General features: G+C 40.1%; 1 protein-coding gene across 1 annotated transcript in view; it reads right to left on the reverse strand.

Moving 5' to 3' along the window:
• The window catches only part of LOC143297375 (plexin domain-containing protein 1-like), a 170522-nt gene that overhangs the window by 29202 nt on the left and 123118 nt on the right, over positions 1-18202 (reverse strand). Inside the window, exon 10 of the mRNA XM_076609687.1 lies at positions 3525-3670. Within this exon, the coding sequence (XP_076465802.1) occupies positions 3525-3670 (146 nt within the window). The remainder of the gene's footprint in view (positions 1-3524; positions 3671-18202) is intronic.

An 18202-nucleotide genomic window follows, 5' to 3' on the forward strand; every position in this document is an offset into this window, starting at 1 on the left:
ATTGCTCTTGTTGTGTCAGAATATCAGATCAAAGTGCCAAGTTTAGAGAATAAAAAACAACAACAAAAAACAGTAAATTCAGTTTGCATACAATTTTGCTTCTTTTTTAAATTTTTTTTGTGCCCATCCCAGAGGTTCAATATTGTTTTAAACAAGATGACTGAAAAGAACTGAATTTTTCCTATTTTTATGCCAAATTTGGTGTCGTCAACTGACAAAGTATTTGCAGAGAAAATGGCAATGTTAAAGTTTACCATGGACACACAGACACACACACACACACGCAGACAACCGAACACCGGGTTAAAACATACTCATTTTGTTTACACAAGTGAGTCAACAAACCTCAAAATGTCTGTATAAAAATGTTATAGCACACTTTGACTGGGGCTCTGTTTAATGAGAATTATATAATTAAGCTCTGCAATTAGGGTCTGACAATACAAAACAAATATCACCACTGCCATCAAAAAAATCAGCACTAATAATGCTGACACCAACAACAAATACAACAATAACAATAAATGCATTAGTATTGGCATCATCCCTTTTCCTTGTATCAGGGCCAATGTGTTTTCCCAAAGCATCACCAGTGTTAGCTTTCTTTAATTAAAAAAACACAAAACAAACAAAAACAAACAACAACAACAACCGCTGAACACTGAACAAAGCTATAGTTTAATACAGTACAGTTGAACAAATTAATCATATGAATGTCTATGGTTTAATCATAGTACAATATTTATGCCTGTGCTTACTGCATGTGTATGATTGTGATTATTGTGAGTGACGTTTAAATCAACTTAGTATTTAAGCATTTTATGTCTAATATGTATTCATATTGATTGACTGTGACTCTCATGCATTGTTTGTGTAGAATACATGACTTACACATTTCTCTTGTTGAAATAAAAAAAAAAATTCTTTATTCTGTATCATGTAAAGCTGTTTTGTTCATGGAAAAATTCTGAGGATGTAAGAAGAAACAGAACAGTGGCAACAACATGAAATGCCACTGCTTGCAGACAAACATACTCACAATTAAGCAAACATCACTGTTTGCAGACAAACATACACACAATCAATGATGATGAACAATGAACATATGCATCAGGGTTGCATCCAGTTTGTATCTTTTGTGAGATTACACTGGTTTCTCACTGACAGTTTTCTTTTGCCCTCTGAATTTTGATAATACATCTTGAGTCCACTTGCATTTTGTCAGCTCTGTTTCGTGCTCTGTGCAAGTTCCACTAAGAGAAAGGAAGCTTTAGAGAGAGAGAGAGAGAGAGAGAGAGAGAGAGATAGCATGGTCATGTTGCTGATAGCTTAGTCGACTGCCTAGGGGCAGTGTGATGTTTTACGTGCAAACATATGTGTCTTTTTCATGAACATTAACCAGTAGAGTGCCTATAAGACGTCCACTGACGTCCTGCATATGTTCCGATTTTTCCTTCATTGAAGTTTGGTTCAATTCAAATAAACAGACTCTGAACAGTTAGTTTGATATATCTGGATTATAAAAATACTATTTAAATGAACTTACATCAGGTAGAAGACCTCTTTCTACTCGATAATAATTTGCTAACTGACCACGTGATACTTGCGTGGAAAAGGGGGTTGCATCATTACAAATGCATTGAAAACTGTGTCCAGTAAAGCAAATAGTCACAGTCAGCAGATTTACACAGTTCTGAAAGCTCTGCTTGTGATCATGGACAGCTTTCGCGATGGAGAAGGATTTCTCTTGCCCGATGATTGGTTTGAAAACGAAGGTGATTGACAATGACAGTTATGAAACTGACTGCCCATTTTATGGTAATTTAGTCCATCCATCCAATCAGACAGCATTTTAGAACAACTGGCACTGACCCGCAGCCAGTGTTGGAAGAAGAGGAAGGAGAGGGAGAGGAGAGATGTAAGACGATAGGTCGAATGCCAGCCAGAAGTCATCAAGGGGGCGTGGCTTTTGGGAAGAGTGAACTCACATTTCAAAGCAGACAGAAGGCAATCAACAACCGCCAATGCCCCAAGATTTTCACGAAACACAGTGCTGCACCTGTACTGGTCGTGAAACACGTGCTTTTTGTTTTTTCCCCGCTGAATCAGAGGGATGATTTGCTTGAAGAGGTGGCTAGCCGGATGCACAGCAGACACTTTTAATCGGCCCACGTGCAACTTGAAAGGAGTGAACGTCATCAAAGAACTTCACCCTCTCACTCCCGAACGCTCTTTACTGTCAAAAAGCTTACCAGTTCAGTTTTTGGGACTGTGATTGACCTTTTACGTTGACTTTACTCACTTCTGTCATTATTGGGACAGTGATTTACTTACATGTCTGTAAGAGCTGTGATTTGTTTTCATAAATATTTTGCCTGTTTTAATTTCTTCTACAGGTATAATCTGACAATAGGCTTGCTATTTCTAGCTGTATTTTGTTTCTTTTCTTTATGGATGTCATTATGCAGAGGTAGAAATAGACTTTTTTGTTGCACAAAAATTATTATCTTGACTTTACATGCCTGAACAGTCACCTACAATCAACCTAACTGGGACAAAAAGCCCAGAAGCAGAATCTACACTCATTTTCCTTCACAAAAATGTTACTTTCTTTCTGTATCACCCATAGTTTTTGTGCTAGAATTTTTTTGTGATTTATTACCCCCGAATCCTTAAATTTCCCTGGCAAGGTGAGAGCACTTTTTTTTTGGCAAAATTCTCTAGCACTGAACTGATTAAGTTGTTGGTAATCCCGTATTTCTGCACCACATAACAAAACAGTAACAATCTGAGCTTCAAACATTTACCAGGCCTCCTTGGCTATACCTCCTTGCTTCCAAAGACATCTGAGCAGTTGACTTGTTCTGACTTTAGCCTTTGTGGCAAGTTCCTTCATGGCACATCATGGATAACGTGGTTGTAAAATGTAATCATAATTACTTGTAACTGTTTACCACCTTCTTAATGTCTGCATTACTGTACAGTTCCTCTGCCTACTCTTGGTTGTCTTCTAGTATGAAATCTGGAGTTTGCACAATGTTTTCCCTTGTTTCAAATACAGTTAGTAAATGATCTAATAGGAGTTTGTACAATGTTTTCCCTTGTTTCAGTTACAGATTGTAAATGATCTAACCACTCTTGATCAGTAAAGTTTGGTCTACATTGGGTTTTACCATTAAGATTTTTTAAAAATATTTCTCTCCAAAACTGACCATAATCTTTACCTAGTCTTTTCAATTTTAGGAACATGGCATCATGCCCAACATCGAAGGTTGTTTAAAAATCCACACAACCATATAATTCACTATTTTTATTTTCATTAATTATGGGTGTGTGTATGTGTGTGCATGTGTGCATGTGTGTGTGTGTGTGTGTGTGGGTGTGTTTGAATGTGCGAAAGAGGTAGAAAGAGAGAGAGAGAGAGAGAGAGAGAGAGAGAGAGAGAGAGAGAGAGAGAGAGAGCGTGTGTGTGTGTGTGAGTGTGTGTGCAGAGGAAGGATGGAGAAAAACATTTTCAAGCATGCCTGTGACTTGCAGCCTTGCTTTTCCCAGTCTTGCCGATACCAGTCCAGTCCGTCTGAACAGCGTGACACCCTCTCACACCACTTGCACTGGAACTTGACTCCAACATGCGCTGTGCACGTACTGCAGTCTGAGATGGTGTTACAAGCTGGAACAACAGATACACAGTGCCTGTTGTAAACATTCTAGCATTTGTACCAAGTCTCGCCCATTATTGATGACAGGCCGATGAATGGTTTGGCTGAGAGTTCAACCTTCATGTCAAGAGTTATACTGCACTGATCTGCAGTAGCACAGTTGGTTGTCAGCTGATTGATCAATGATAATTAGGGAGTATTCTCACCTTGGAACTTTGACTAAAACCTAGCTTTGGTACCAAAGAGCAGAAAGCTTAATGGGAGGCCGATTCATATGACACTTTTGTTAGAGTTAGCAAATAAAACTAACAACTGAGGATATTTTTTAGCCATTTAGCATTGCCCATACATTGACTTTTCTTCATTTTGATTTACCCGTCTTGGAAACTGAGGGCAGGACAATAAATGCTAAAAAATTAGACATGCTAAGTGAAACCCATTTTCACCCTATTCTAGTCACATTATTGTCTTCATTTTGGGTCACAAGGAACAAACATAAATATTTACATACATGCATGTGTGTGTGTGTGTGTGTGTGTGTGTGTATAAAATATTGGTAATAGTAGAAAAAAAAGGTAACAGCAAAAAAAATGGTAGTAATAATCAAGAAAAACAGATAAATGAATAAACTAAAATCAATAAAATAGATAAATAAACTAATAAATAGATAATAAAACAAGAGAGGCAAGGCCTTCAAGACTTGCTTGCGATACACTAAAAAAAAAAAATCCAAGGTTTTTTATGTATTGAGTATAATTTCAAAATGTAATGTTTAAGATGAGAAAGATCAGTTTAAAACAAATTAAGTCCCCTAGCATTAATTACAGAGTAATTTCCCTTTTTTACTATCTGCACCAAAACGTTTGCAAAATAAATAAAACTTCCATGCTTAACAAAAGAAGTTCCTGTTTGAACAAAAAATGATAATAATGACTGCTCTTGTTGTTGGGTCAGAATATCAGATCAAAGTGCCAAGTCTAGAGAATACAAAAAATATAAATATAACAGTAAATGCAGTTTGCATATAATTAGGCTTCATTTTTGACTCACTTGTGTAAACAAAGTGAGTCTATGTTTTAACCCGGTGTTCGGTTGTCTCTGTGTGTGTGTGTGTGTGTGTGTGTGTGTGTGTGTGTGGTAAACTTTAACATTGAGATTTTCTCTGCAAATACTTTGTTAGTTGACACCAAATTAGGCATAAAAATAGGAAAAATTCAGTTCTTTCCAGTCATCTTGTTTAAAACAATATTGCACCTCTGGGATGGGCACAAAAAACTAAAAAAATGAAGCCTAATTATATGCAAACTGCATTTACTGTTATATTTATATTTTTTGCATTTTGAAATTATACTCAATAAATAAAAAGCTTGGATTTTTTAAAAAGTGTATCACAAGTGAGTCTTGAAGGCCTTGCCTCTCTTGTTTATTTTTTTGTGCCCATCCCAGAGGTGCAATATTGTTTTAAACAAGATGGCTGGAAAGAACTGAATTTTTCCTATTTTTATGCCTAATTTTGTGTCAGCTGACAAAGTATTTGCAGAGAAAATGTCAATGTTAAAGTTTACCACGGACACACACACACACACACACACACAGAGACAACCGAACACCGGGTTAAAACATAGACTCACTTTGTTTACACAAGTGAGTCAAAAATGGGGGCGTCAAATGAGGGCAATGTAAAGGAGTTTGAGAAACATCTGCAATCAGTGTACTATGGCAAAATCCGCTGGACTATGACTCATGGGAGAGAAATGGAGTATCTTGACATGAGGGTGACTACCACAGAGGATGGCAGACACAAAACAGAAGTCTTCTCCAAGAACTCCCAGTTATCTCCCTCCTCACTCTTGTCATCCCCCTTCAGTATTCAAAGAATTAGGGTGGGCATTGGAAGAAGACTCAGGATAATTTGTTTGAAGGAAGAGGATCTTCAGAAAAGGCTGATGAGTATGCTTAGTATCTGGTGATGTCAGGAAGGACTTGGTCCAAAGCAATGGCAGACCTTAAGAAAGGAGCTTTGAAATCAAGAGAAGCAACACTGAATGCACGATCTGTGGGAGCGAGCGGGACAGGAACCAGTGGCCAAGCAGATACTGCGGAGGAAGTGGGGCTGGATCGGACACACCCTCAGGAAGCCAGCGTCCAGCATCACACGCCAAGCCCTGACCTGGAACCCGCAGGGAAAGAGTAAGAGAGGCCGGCCTCGCAACAGCTGGAGGCGAGACACCAAGGCAGAGCTGAAGCAGCAAGAGACCAACTGGACTGGAATGGCCAGAACAGCCCAGAATAGAGTGCGATGGCGAGGGGTCGTCGATGGCCTATGCTCCACAGGGAGCAATGGGCATAAGTAAGTATCACTGAATGCAGAATGAAAAAACACATGAAAAAGAAGAAAACTTAAACTTTGTGGGTAACAACATGAGACTCCCAAGTGCTGTCCAAATCCAAGATCATCAAGGACAACTTAAAGCCTTTGTATAGCAGTGAGGAAAACAAGATTTTCCCTCTTAACAGCATCGCTGCAGCAGAAAACACAGAAATCTCAGGGAAATCTTCAAACCTTCTGTTCCCTGCCGCCATGTCCCCCAACTTCAAAATGGTCACTTCTTGTGACAGAAGAAATGTGATACTTGTGCACTTTCAGATAACAGGGATGACTTTGTCTGCCCTCGGAATGGAAGGAGGTGGAAAGTCAGAAACCACCATACTTGTACTACTACAAATATGGTGTATCTAATCACATGCCAAATCCATCCAAACTTTTTGTTTGTTGGATCAAACAAATCCTAAAAACAACAACTACAAAAAAACCAAAAAAAACAGGTGGGCCAGCTAACCATTAGAGTGATGCAAGGAATGGCAAAACAATCAAGTGTCAGCTTGCCCAGCATTTGAAGTAATGGAAACACCCTACAGATAGCTTAAAATCTTTCCAGTTAAACATGTAGAAAAGGAAGACTTGCTGCTAAGAAAGGAAATATACTGGCAGGGAAACCTGGGAACTCTTGTGAAAGGTTGGAATGAAAGAAAATATTTCAACAGTATTTTGAAAAATAGGATCCAATTCTGAGAAATTCAAACTAGAGAGTAGTAAAGTAACTAGCTCGAAAAAAAAAAAAGAAACAAAAAGACCAACCGAAGGAGAGAAAGACTCTCTGTTCTCTGAATGTGCACAAATATAACCTTATCATCATCATCATTATTATTATCATTATCATCATCATTATTGTTGTTGTTATTATTATCTTTGTTATTTCATTATATTTGTTCATCATTTCCTTATCAGTTTATTTATCTATTTAAGTTTATTCATTCATTTATCTCTTCTTTTATCTTTTACTATCACCAATGTTTCATATGAACTTTCAGTATATATATATATATATATATATATATATATATATATGTGTGTGTGTGTGTGTGTGTGTGTGTGTGTGTGTGTGTGTGCATATATATGTGTACTATTTACTATTATTATACTATCTGACTATTACTAATATTCACAATATAAACACAATTTGGTTGAAATACAAAGTGAAATGCTTGAAAAATTAACCATATAAATTATGGCAAGTAAAAATTGCTTTTAAGGTGTGTTCTAAGCATTAAAAAACAAAACAAAATGTGCGCAAAAACAGGAATCAAATATGTGACATGCAGACAGTACTTGCAATATGCGTTTGTTGCTTCAACAAAACATGAAGAAAGCATGTAAAAATTGTATGACTGTGATAATTTTCATCACTTTTTTTTTTTTTAACACATCATGGTTTACTCACATTCTTTTTAATATTCTGTATTTTGAGCCACGATTCTGTCTGACAGTCACTCATAAGGTTTCATGTCCCCGTGCACATGAGCTTTCGAGATGCATTCAGTAGACTTTCACACTTGAAAACAGGATCCATTTCATTAAAAAAAAAAAAAAAAAGCAAAAAAAAAAAGCTGACACTTGTTACACTGAAAAAGTAATTTTAATGGAATTCTAACAACTTGAAAATGCCAAATTTTTTGTGTCCTATTTTTTACATTACATGAGATAGAACAAAGATTGCATTTTTGTGTTCTGAAAAAAAAAAAGCCAGGAAAACTTTACTGCCTTTGAAATTGCTAAAATAGTGCAAGGATTAATACACTCATCAATTCTAAACTTCCAAAATCAGTGTGGACCCCATGTGAACACTTTCACATCTTCATGTCTTCATTTTGATCATCAGGTACGAGTGACATCATTTTGCAATCTTCTTGTCAAAAGTAAGATTTTGAGAGAAGATATCTGTGTGAGAGTTTTTGTAACTTGTACAAGAAAAACTATTCTTTTTAAAAATATTTTTTATTGAGGATAGGAATAATTCATCACAAAACAGGGACAGGAGGTTGTGATCCAATAGCTCCACACATGCGAAGGCAGGAGAGGGTGGGGTGGGGTGGGGGTAGGGGGGACGGCAGTACAAGAAAAAAAAATGTTGAAAAAAAGAAAAAAGAAAAAAAAAAAAAGAAAAAAAAAAGCCTTTGACAAACCATTTCTTTTATTAGTTCAAGTTTCAGTTTCTCACTGCATTCTGACAAATCCATACATATTCCACCACATCTGCTGGGCAGGTACCTGACCAGCAGCATAATCCAATGCGCTTAGTCAAGCCTTGAGTGCATGCATATATATATATTTGTGTACCTATCAGAGTGAATTTCTTCCGCAGAATTTTGCCAGACTACAACCCCTTTGTTGCCATGGGTTCTTTTTCAGTGTGCTGCACACGGGACCTAAGCTCTGTTTATCATCTCATCTGAATGACTGGATGCTCAGTTTGATTTTTCCAAACATCTTCTTCATTTGTAAACGAGTGGGCTTTTATGTGCATGACTGTTTTTACCCTGCCATGTTGGCAGCCATACTCCATTTTTGGGGGGTGTATGCTGGGTATGTTCTTGTTTCCATAACCAACTGAATGCTGACATGGATTACAGGATGTCTTAAGATGCATATTTGATATTCTGCTTACATATACACAAGAAGAGGGTTCAGGCACAAGCACGTCTGCACACATGCTGACCTGGGAGATCAGAAAAATCTCCACCCTTTACCCACCAGGTGCCGTTACCGAGATTCGAACCTGGGACCCTCAGATTGAAAGTCCAGTGCTTTAACCACTCGGCTATTGTGCCCGTCATTTCTCCAGTCAAACTTGGGTGAAAGGACAAGAGAGGGAATTGAACCCATTCACTCACTGACACTATTTTGGCAGATGAGCATCTTAACCATTCTGCCACCTTCATCCTTTTATATATATATATATATATATATATATATCAGAATAGCAGTAGTTCTGTTCAGTTTGGTTATGATATTTAGGTTCATTAAGAAAATCATGTGCCCTGTGGGTTGGGCATTGATAGAATAGACCCACTGCCCTGCCATGCATGTCGTAAGAGGCGACTAAGGCAGGACCATCTCGCCCGGAGGATAAAGGGGCTTGCGTAGGGCTGTAAAAAAGACCAGTTACAGAAGCATCGACGACAAAGAACCAAAACATTCACCTGGGCAAGGAAGGGTCTCCGTCCCGGAGACTTATGACGCAGTGCAGTGAAAGCCGAAAGGAAGCTTCAAGGCTGACTCCCCTTCTGACACCCAGGACAACAACGCGAGTAGCCACATGGAACATCAGGATGATGTATGAAGCAGGAAGAACCATCCAAGTAGCGAGAGAGATGAAAAACTACAAGATCGGAGTGCTAGGATTGAGTGAGACAAGGTGGCTACAGTCAGGACAGATGAGACTTTCATCTGGAGGGCAACTGCTGTATTCAGGACACACAAAGGATGGAGCCCCCCACACTGAGGTGTGGCCCTGATGCTGGCACCGGAGGCACAGGGAGCACTCATCAGCTGGGAACCTGTCAACTCCCGCATCATCACAGCCAAGTTTACCACCAAGAAGAATGACATCAGGCTGAACATCATCCAGTGCTATGCTCCCACCAATGATGCAGAAGAAGAGAAGAAAGATGACTTCTACCAACAACTACAGACAGTGATAGACAGAAGAGGAGCCAAAGACATAACCATACTGATGGGAGATTTCAATGCCAAGATTGGAAGGGACAACACCGGCTACGAGGACACCATGGAGACACACAGACTGGGACAGATGAATGAGAATGGTGAGCGCTTTGCAGACCTGTGCGCCCTGAACCAGCTGGTGATAGGAGGAAGTATCTTCCCACACAAGCGCATCCACAAGGCCACATGGAGATCCCTGAACCACGTCACGGAGAACCAGATCGACCACATCTGCATTAGCCGCAAGTTCAGTAGATCATGGCAAGATGTACGAGTGATGAGGGGAGCCGATGTATCATCAGACCACCACCTTACGACGACAGTGAGACTTCGCCTCAAGAGATTCACCAACACCAACAACACACGGACAAGGTACAATGTTGGACTGCTCAGAAACAAGGACACACAAGCAGCATTCCAGATCAGCCTTTCCAACAGGTTCCAGCCACTACAAGAGCTGATAGAAGACGGTGAGATGGACATGAGACACAGTGGGAACACAGCAAGAAGCTCTGGCAAGACACATGTGAAGAGGTCCTTGGCAAAAAGAAAACTCAGCACAAGGAATGGATCTCTGCCAACACCATCCACAAGCTGGAAACAAGGAAAGAAGAAAACTTTGCTGAACATGAGCAGAACAAGAGCAACTAAGGCAAAGGCACAGGAAGAGTACACAGCAGTGGACAGAGGTGTAAAGAGGAGCATCAAGAAGGACAAGAGGGAATACATCGAGGACCTGGCCAGTCAAGCAGAGGCAGCAGCCGGACAGGGGAACCTGAAGGACCTGTACCTGGTAACCAAGAAGCTGACGGGCAAGTTCCAGCAGACAGAGAAGCCAGTGAAGGATAAGAACGGGAACCCACTGACAACAACCGAGGAACAGCTGAAACGATGGGCAGAACACTCCAGGGAGCTGCTGATCCGCCCCGCCCCTGACGCCCCGCTAGACATTCCACCCGCAGAGACAGAACTGCCCATCAGCTGCGACAAACCCTCAAAGGTAGAGATCAAGAAGGCCACCATGACTCTGAGAAATGGGAAGGCTGTAGGGCCGGACGAGATACCAGCAGAAGCCATGAAAGCAGACATGGAAACAACTGTCAACATGCTATACAGCCTCTTCAGTAAGGTCTGGGAGAAGGAGGAGGTACCAGCCCAGTGGAAAGAAGGAATTATCATCAAGCTGCTGAAGAAAGGAGACCTCAGGGACTGCAGCAACTACCGAGGGATCATGCTCCTGTCAACGCCAGGCAAGGTTCTCAACAGGGTTCTACTGGAAAGGATGAAAGAGGCTGTCGACCCCAAGATCCGAGACCAGCAGGTAGGCTTCCCGCAGAACAAATCATGTGCTGACCAGATCGCCAACCTGTGCATCATCGTGGAGCAGTCGCTGGAGTGGAACTCCCCCCTCTACATCAGCTTCATAGATTATGAGAAGGTCTTCGACACTGTAGACAGAGAGACGCTGTGGAAGCTGCTGAGGCACTACGGAGTCCCAGAGAAGATCATCTCCCTCATCCGGTGCACCTACCAGGACAAGAGCTGCAGGATTGCCCACGCAGGCCAGCTGTCCGAAAGTTTCGAGGTGAAGACCAGAGTTCGTCATGGGTGCCTGCTGTCACCATTCCTCTTCTCCTGGTCATCGACTGGATCATGAAGACCACTACAACAGGCAGGACCAACAGTATACAGTGGGCACTCTGGACACAGTTGGACGATCTCGACTTCGCTGACGACCTGGCGCTCCTGTCACACAACCACAACCAGATGCAGGACAAGACCACTCTCCTGGAGACCACGTCAGCCAGGACAGGGCTCAAGATCAACAAGAAGAAGACCGAGCTGATGAAGATCAACACCACTGCCAACACACCAGTCACAGTCGGTGGAGAGCCCATCAGGGAGGTGGAGTCTTTCGTCTACTTGGGAAGCGTGGTTGACCGACAGGGAGGCACGGACCGAGACGTCATAGCCAGAATCTTCAATGCAAGAACAGCTTTCATCATGCTCAAGAACATCTGGAGCAATCAGTATGAAAACCAAACTCCGCATCTTCAACTCCAATGTGAAGTCAATTCTGCTCTATGGATGCGAGACATGGCGGACAACACAGACGATGCAGCAGAAGATTCAGACATTCTTCAACACCTGTCTGAGGCGCATCTACAAGATCCGATGGCAGGAGAAGATCCGAAACGAAGATCTGTGGGAGCGAGCGGGACAGGAACCAGTGGTCAAGCAGATACTGTGGAGGAAGTGGGGCTGGATTGGACACACCCTCAGGAAACCAGTGTCCAGCATCACATGCCAAGCCCTGACCTGGAACCCGCAGGGAAAGAGTAAGAGAGGCCGGCCTCGCAACAACTGGAGGCGAGATACCGAGGCAGAGCTGAAGCAGCAAGGGACCAACCGGACTGGAATGGCCAGAACAGCCGAGAAAAGAGTGCGATGGCGAGGGGTCGTCGATGGCCTATGCTCCACCAAAAGCGATGGGCAAAATGAATGAATGAAGAAAATCATGCTAATTATCTAAAAAAAAAAAAGTGTTTTTCAATGGTGGTGATTCGTAACAAGATGCCAGTTGTGGCTGGATGCTTGTCAGTTTTTACCTTTCTCATCACGGAGAACAACATAAAGTGCAAAGTATGCAAACAATCTTTTTCTGACATAATTTTAATTCAAGACGCATATGAATATTAGAATAAGTCATTCTTTGTTTTAACCTGACACTTAACAACTTCATTTTCATTCAAGCTGTTCTGTAAATATTTGAATAATACATTCTTTTTCTTTCTTTGTGGGCTGCATCTCACACGTTCACTTGTATACACGAGTGGGCTTTCAAGTGTATGACCATTTTAACCCAGCCATGCAGGCAGTCATATTCCGTTTTCAGGGGGTGCATGCGAGGTATGTTCTTGTTTCATTAACCCACCAAACACTGACATGGATTACAGGATCTATAATTTGCATATCTGATCTTCTGCATGCGTATACACATGAAGGGGTTTAAGCACTAGCAGGTCTGCACATCTACTGACCTGGGAGATGAGAAAAATCTCCACCCTTTATCCACCAGGTGCCATGACTGGGATTCAAACCCGGGACCCTCAGACTGAAAGTCTGATGCTTTAACCACTTGGCTGTTGTGCCCATCATTCTTTGTTTTGAAAATTACAGTAAACAAGTGGCACGTAGTACTTTTTTTTTTTTCATAATTCTAAATGTTTCAATCTCAGATCAAAGTATTTTGCAAAATTCTTGGTCAGATGACATGAAGAAGGTGGCAGTAGATTTTCTCTGGCTTTTGTTGTCAGATACATCGGCAGTAGCATCACAACATCACATCTAAGTTGTTTTTTTCTTGAGTCATACTTGTTAGATAAAAAAAATCAACACAATGGATATTTTGTAAAAAAAAAAAGAAAAAAAGAAGAAGTCAGAAATGGGCAACAAATGGACATTTTCAACACTGCTTCATTGGTGTATCTTATTCACATTAAAGTTTTCAGCTGCTTATGTATATATATACTTTTTTTTTAAATTTCTTCTTTTGAATCTTTCTTTTTTGGTTGTTGTTATATGCATTATTTTATTCAGAAGACTAGAAGAGCTTCTTTCAGTAATATTGGTTTGTTTTGAGGATGTTAGTTTCAATCAAATGGTGCATGCATTTTTGCAACAACAACAACAACAAAAGAATTACATGATTACAAGTTTCTTTGTATGCAAATGCAAACCTTGAGCTCAATGTAACAAAAACAAGAAGTTCAAAATCTATTCTAACTCAAATTTGTATCCTTGTCATTGTTTTGTCTCTCTTTAGCTTGTTTATTCATCACTGTTACAAGCCTATTATATATGAGAGAGAGAGAGAGAGAGAGAGAGAGAGAGAGAGAGAGAGAGAGAGAGAGAGAATAAGAAAACTGATTGCGTTTAAAGGTAGGGTAGTCCTTTTAAAATAGATCTCATTTATGCTCACGTTGGCAATGTTGTTTCTCCAAAAGAGAGGTTGGTACACACAGCAAATGTCAGCGTTTTGCACTGCGCAGTGCTCTTCTGGTTTGCAACCCATTTATTTTATACAGTGCCATAATACAAGCAAGCTCCAAGCACTTTACAAATCCATTACTTAAATTGGAGCGAGAAAGCAGATAGAAAGAAGTAGAAACATATAAAAGGTTAAAAGACTAGCAAAACAGAATCAATATTATCATGAAAACACAATGCACAATACCCACAAAGTGACATACTCTCAGTACCTCAACTGTTACACTCCAACACACACATAAACATACACAAGAACTTGATTAAACAGCTGAGATAATAGCAATTTTCAGTTAATATATATATATACATAAAAAGGAGCATAGTTATAATTTGCATACAATAGATTTGTAAAAATGGTAAAATAAAGTTTGGGATAGAAGCGGTAAAGGAGTACAAATCATTCTCCCTTTCCAACTACACAACCAAGCATCTCCCACATGTTCATGTCGACGCCCAGGTCTTTGAAGGATGCTTTCAGGCAGTCTTTGTAGCGCTTATCATGCTCTCCAACTGAGCTCTTGCCCTGACACAGTTCTCCATACAGCAGCTGCTTAGGCAGTCAACTGACTGGCATTCTGACCACATGTCCAGCCCACCTGGCTTGGGCTTTCTGCAGGAGGGTGTAGATGCTGCAGAGGCCAACTCATTCCAAGACTTCTGTGTTGGGGACTATATCCTGCCACCTGTTAAGGAGTCTGCAGAGACAACGCAGGAAGCAATTGAGCTATTTGGCATGTCTATTGTAGACAGTCCAGGTCTTGCTGGCATAAAGGAGGGTGCTAAGGGCCACTGCACAGACCTGCAGCTTGGTGGAAGCGCTGAGTCCTCTCTGCTTCCAGACGTTCTCACGGAGTCGCCCAAAGGCTATGCTAACTTTGGCAATCCTGTTGTTGACCTCAGTGTCTATGTTCTCTATGCAATAGACCCTGCTTCCCAGGTAGGTGAAGTTGTTGACTACCTGAAAGTTCTGTTCCTGGTATGACTTTCCTGGGGCTAGCTGGTACATGACTGTGGTCTTTTTGGTGCTGATGGTGAGACCGAAGTTATCACAGGCTTGTGAGAAGCAGTCCATTTCACACTGCATCTTCTGCTCTGTGCTGGCATTGAATGCACAGTCATCAGCAAACAAGGTCTCTTATTACAGTCTTTTTCACCTGCAGGCACCTGAAGATGAACATCTTTCTCTGCAGTCACAGAAGGCATCTGTCAGCATGGCAGATAATACCAGACTGAACAGAGTCGGGGCAAGAATGCAGCCTTGTTTGATGCTGTTTTGTCTTTGTTGCAATGCTATATCTATGTTCTTTGTAATTTTCATTTGTGTTACATTTCACAGACATTAGTTTCACTTCAGTCGGTTATACTTCTTAATTTCAATTCCTTCTCGAAAATATATTGTGTGGGCAAAGCTGATTCTGTTTTTTTGAAAATACTTATATACATTTTCCCAATTAAAATCAGTAGATTGATATAGTGGTGATTTCCCTTAATGTCCTGATCATTTTTTACTCCTGATAATATATCCATATTTGTAAGCATTAACTTCACTTTAACTGTGTAATAAATTGTCTCTTCAATGAAAATCCAAAGATCACTACTGGGCATTCACAGAAAAAACGTTTGATGTAATCTACTCTGTCATAACAGTATCAGCACTTGTTGTTTTCTTTGATTTTCATTTTATGTGAAATTATATTTGTTAGGTAGACATTATGCAGAATTTTCCAATGTAAAACTCTTAATCTGTTTTCCTTTGTGAACTCTTTTGCTCTTACCCAAGCTGATCGATCTAATTCAAAATTAAGTTTTCTGTGCCAAACACAAAATGCAGATGGGGTGTCTGGTTCCTTATTTGCTGCTGATATTTTCTTGACATGTTTTGGTTTGGTGTTGAATCGGTTTGCATTCTTGCATGTTCGTTTGTCTGTTGTTTTCCTGTCTGTATCCAGGTGTTAGGGATAGAATTAACAAGGGCATTGTATTCAAGCATTGTATCCACTCTGTTTTGGCCAGTTATACAGCTTATCTCATTCAATGATAGTAGTCTGTTCTCTGTGTGATGCATTATATGTTTAATTTGAATAATCCCCTTTCTTTGCCAGTACTGGAAAAAAGTGGATTATTTTTTTATGTTATTAATGAATTATCAAACAACTGATTTTGGAAGGTAGTTTGTGTTACTTCTAGTTTCATGATATTCTTGTAATCTGTATAAGTTTTTATTACATCTTTCCAGAATTCATTATCTATACTATCTAAACCTTTTACTTTTTTCTGTTTTACAATTAACCTGGAAGTATGGTGTGAGTTTTTCAATATACCATTTCGGTATCAGACTCCAACTGTGATGTTCTGTGGCAACATATAGCTTTCCTGCCCACTGTAACTACAAATATTCTTGTAAGTTGATCATGTTTGTCATTTCAAGGCCTCCTCCATATCCAGACTCCATTACTTTTCCTTTCACCCTTTCAAATGCTTTTCTATTGCTGTATCTTTATTGTCAAAGAAATTTATCTAGTAAAGTATTAATTTTACATATTACTGTTCATGGTAAACCAATGGATTGCATTTCATAAACAAATTGACTAATTAGGAATGTTTTTATTATAATAACTTTACCTTCTATGCTTAGATCTCTTTTACTCCAGTCTCGTATCAAATGTTTCATATGCTCTATTCAATACAGTCAGTTTTCGTCAATGTTTTTAGCCATTTTCTCTGATTCAAAATAGATCCCTAAAATTATTGTTTTATTTACCACTGATACTGGAACATCTTCATCTCCATTTTTTCTACCTATTCTTGAGGTTTTTGTTTTTTGTATATCTAGCTTTAGTCCCGAAAATGTTTCAAACCTTCCAAATATTTCCAAGGATTTAATAATATCCTCCTTGCCATTTAGAAGTAATGTTGTATCATCAGCCATTTGTTTTATTTTGGAATAAACTGTGTCTCTCTCAGTAGAAGTTGGTTGTTTAATGCCTACTACTGTGCTATTTCTAATTTTGATGGCTAATACTTCTACTGCTAAATCAAAAGCTAAGGGTGAGAAAGGGCAACCTTGTCTAATTCCACAAGAAAGACTGAGAGGTTCAGAAATCCATCCACCGTGGTTATTGAACTTCAGATATCATTATTCAATTATTATCAATTAGTTATTATTATATTTACATAGCGATGAATCTTGTGCAGAGACAAATCAAAGCACTTCCGCACCAGTCATTCAAACCCATGCATAACTCTAAAACTGGAGGGGGAAAAAACAAACAAACAAAAAACTGAAGACAAGGAAGAGGCAGGGAAGGGAAGCTATTTTGGGAAGAGGTGGGTTTTAAGGCCAGACTTGAAAGAGCTCAGTGTGGAGACCTGACGAAGCGAAAGAGGAAGTTCATTCCAATTACAAGGTCCAGAGACAGAGAAAGAACAGCAGCCAACAGTCGAGTGTTCAAAACATACACTCATTTCTGAAAATCGGTACCAAAACCAAATACTTCAAATACATGTTCCATAAAAGTTTTGGAGATGAGTCGAAAGCTTTAGAAAAGTCAACTGCAAGTAGGTACCCAGGTTTATTTGTTGTGTTTAGATAATTAATCACGTCATCTACTGATCTTATAACTGTGGCGATATTCCTGCCTCTAATGTATCCAACCTGATCCTCATTTACTAGCTTATATATTACATTGTTGAGCCTCTCTGCTAAAACTTTTGCTAATATCTTTTAATCAGTGTTAGCAAGGGTTATGGGTCTCCAGTTGTTTAGTTTGTCCCTGTTTAAATCTTTACCTTTATGTAACAGAGTAATTATTCCTTGCTTTTGAGTAAATGATAATTCTCCTTAGCCAAACTTCTCCATGATCTTCTGCAAGCCTTTTCTGCTGACCGTATCAAAAGCCTTAGCCAGATAACAAGGTCATGAAGAGGTCACTGTGTTGCTCCTGGCATTTTTCCTGGAGTTGGCGCACAGTAAAAAGCATGTCCGCAGGCCCACATTCAATTCAGCACGGAAGCTGCACTGGCTTTCTGGGAGGAGACCTTGCTCAAGATGTTGGAGAAGGTGGCTGAGTAGGATACAGGCTAGAATCTTCCCAGCAATAGACAAGAGGGAGATGCCTCGGTGGTTGTTGCAAGGCTGGTGGTTCCCTTTCCTCTTGTAGATGTGGACTATGCTGGCATTTTTCAGCTGTTGTGGGATATGTCCCTCATTCCACATGGACTGGAAGAGTTCAGTCAACTTTTGCATCATGGCAGGGCCTCCTACTTTGTATACTTTAGCAGGGACTGCGTCAGATCCTGGCGCTTTGCCACAGGAGAGTTGCTTCACTGATTTCCTGACTTCATCTTCTGTGGGGAAGGTGTTGAGGTCCTTGTTGATTTCAACCTGGGGCAGGTGAGCAATGGCCTCATTGTTGATGTTGGCACGATG

Source organism: Babylonia areolata, chromosome 2, assembly GCF_041734735.1.
Source record: "Babylonia areolata isolate BAREFJ2019XMU chromosome 2, ASM4173473v1, whole genome shotgun sequence".
Classification (NCBI taxonomy): Eukaryota; Metazoa; Mollusca; class Gastropoda; order Neogastropoda; family Buccinidae; genus Babylonia; species Babylonia areolata.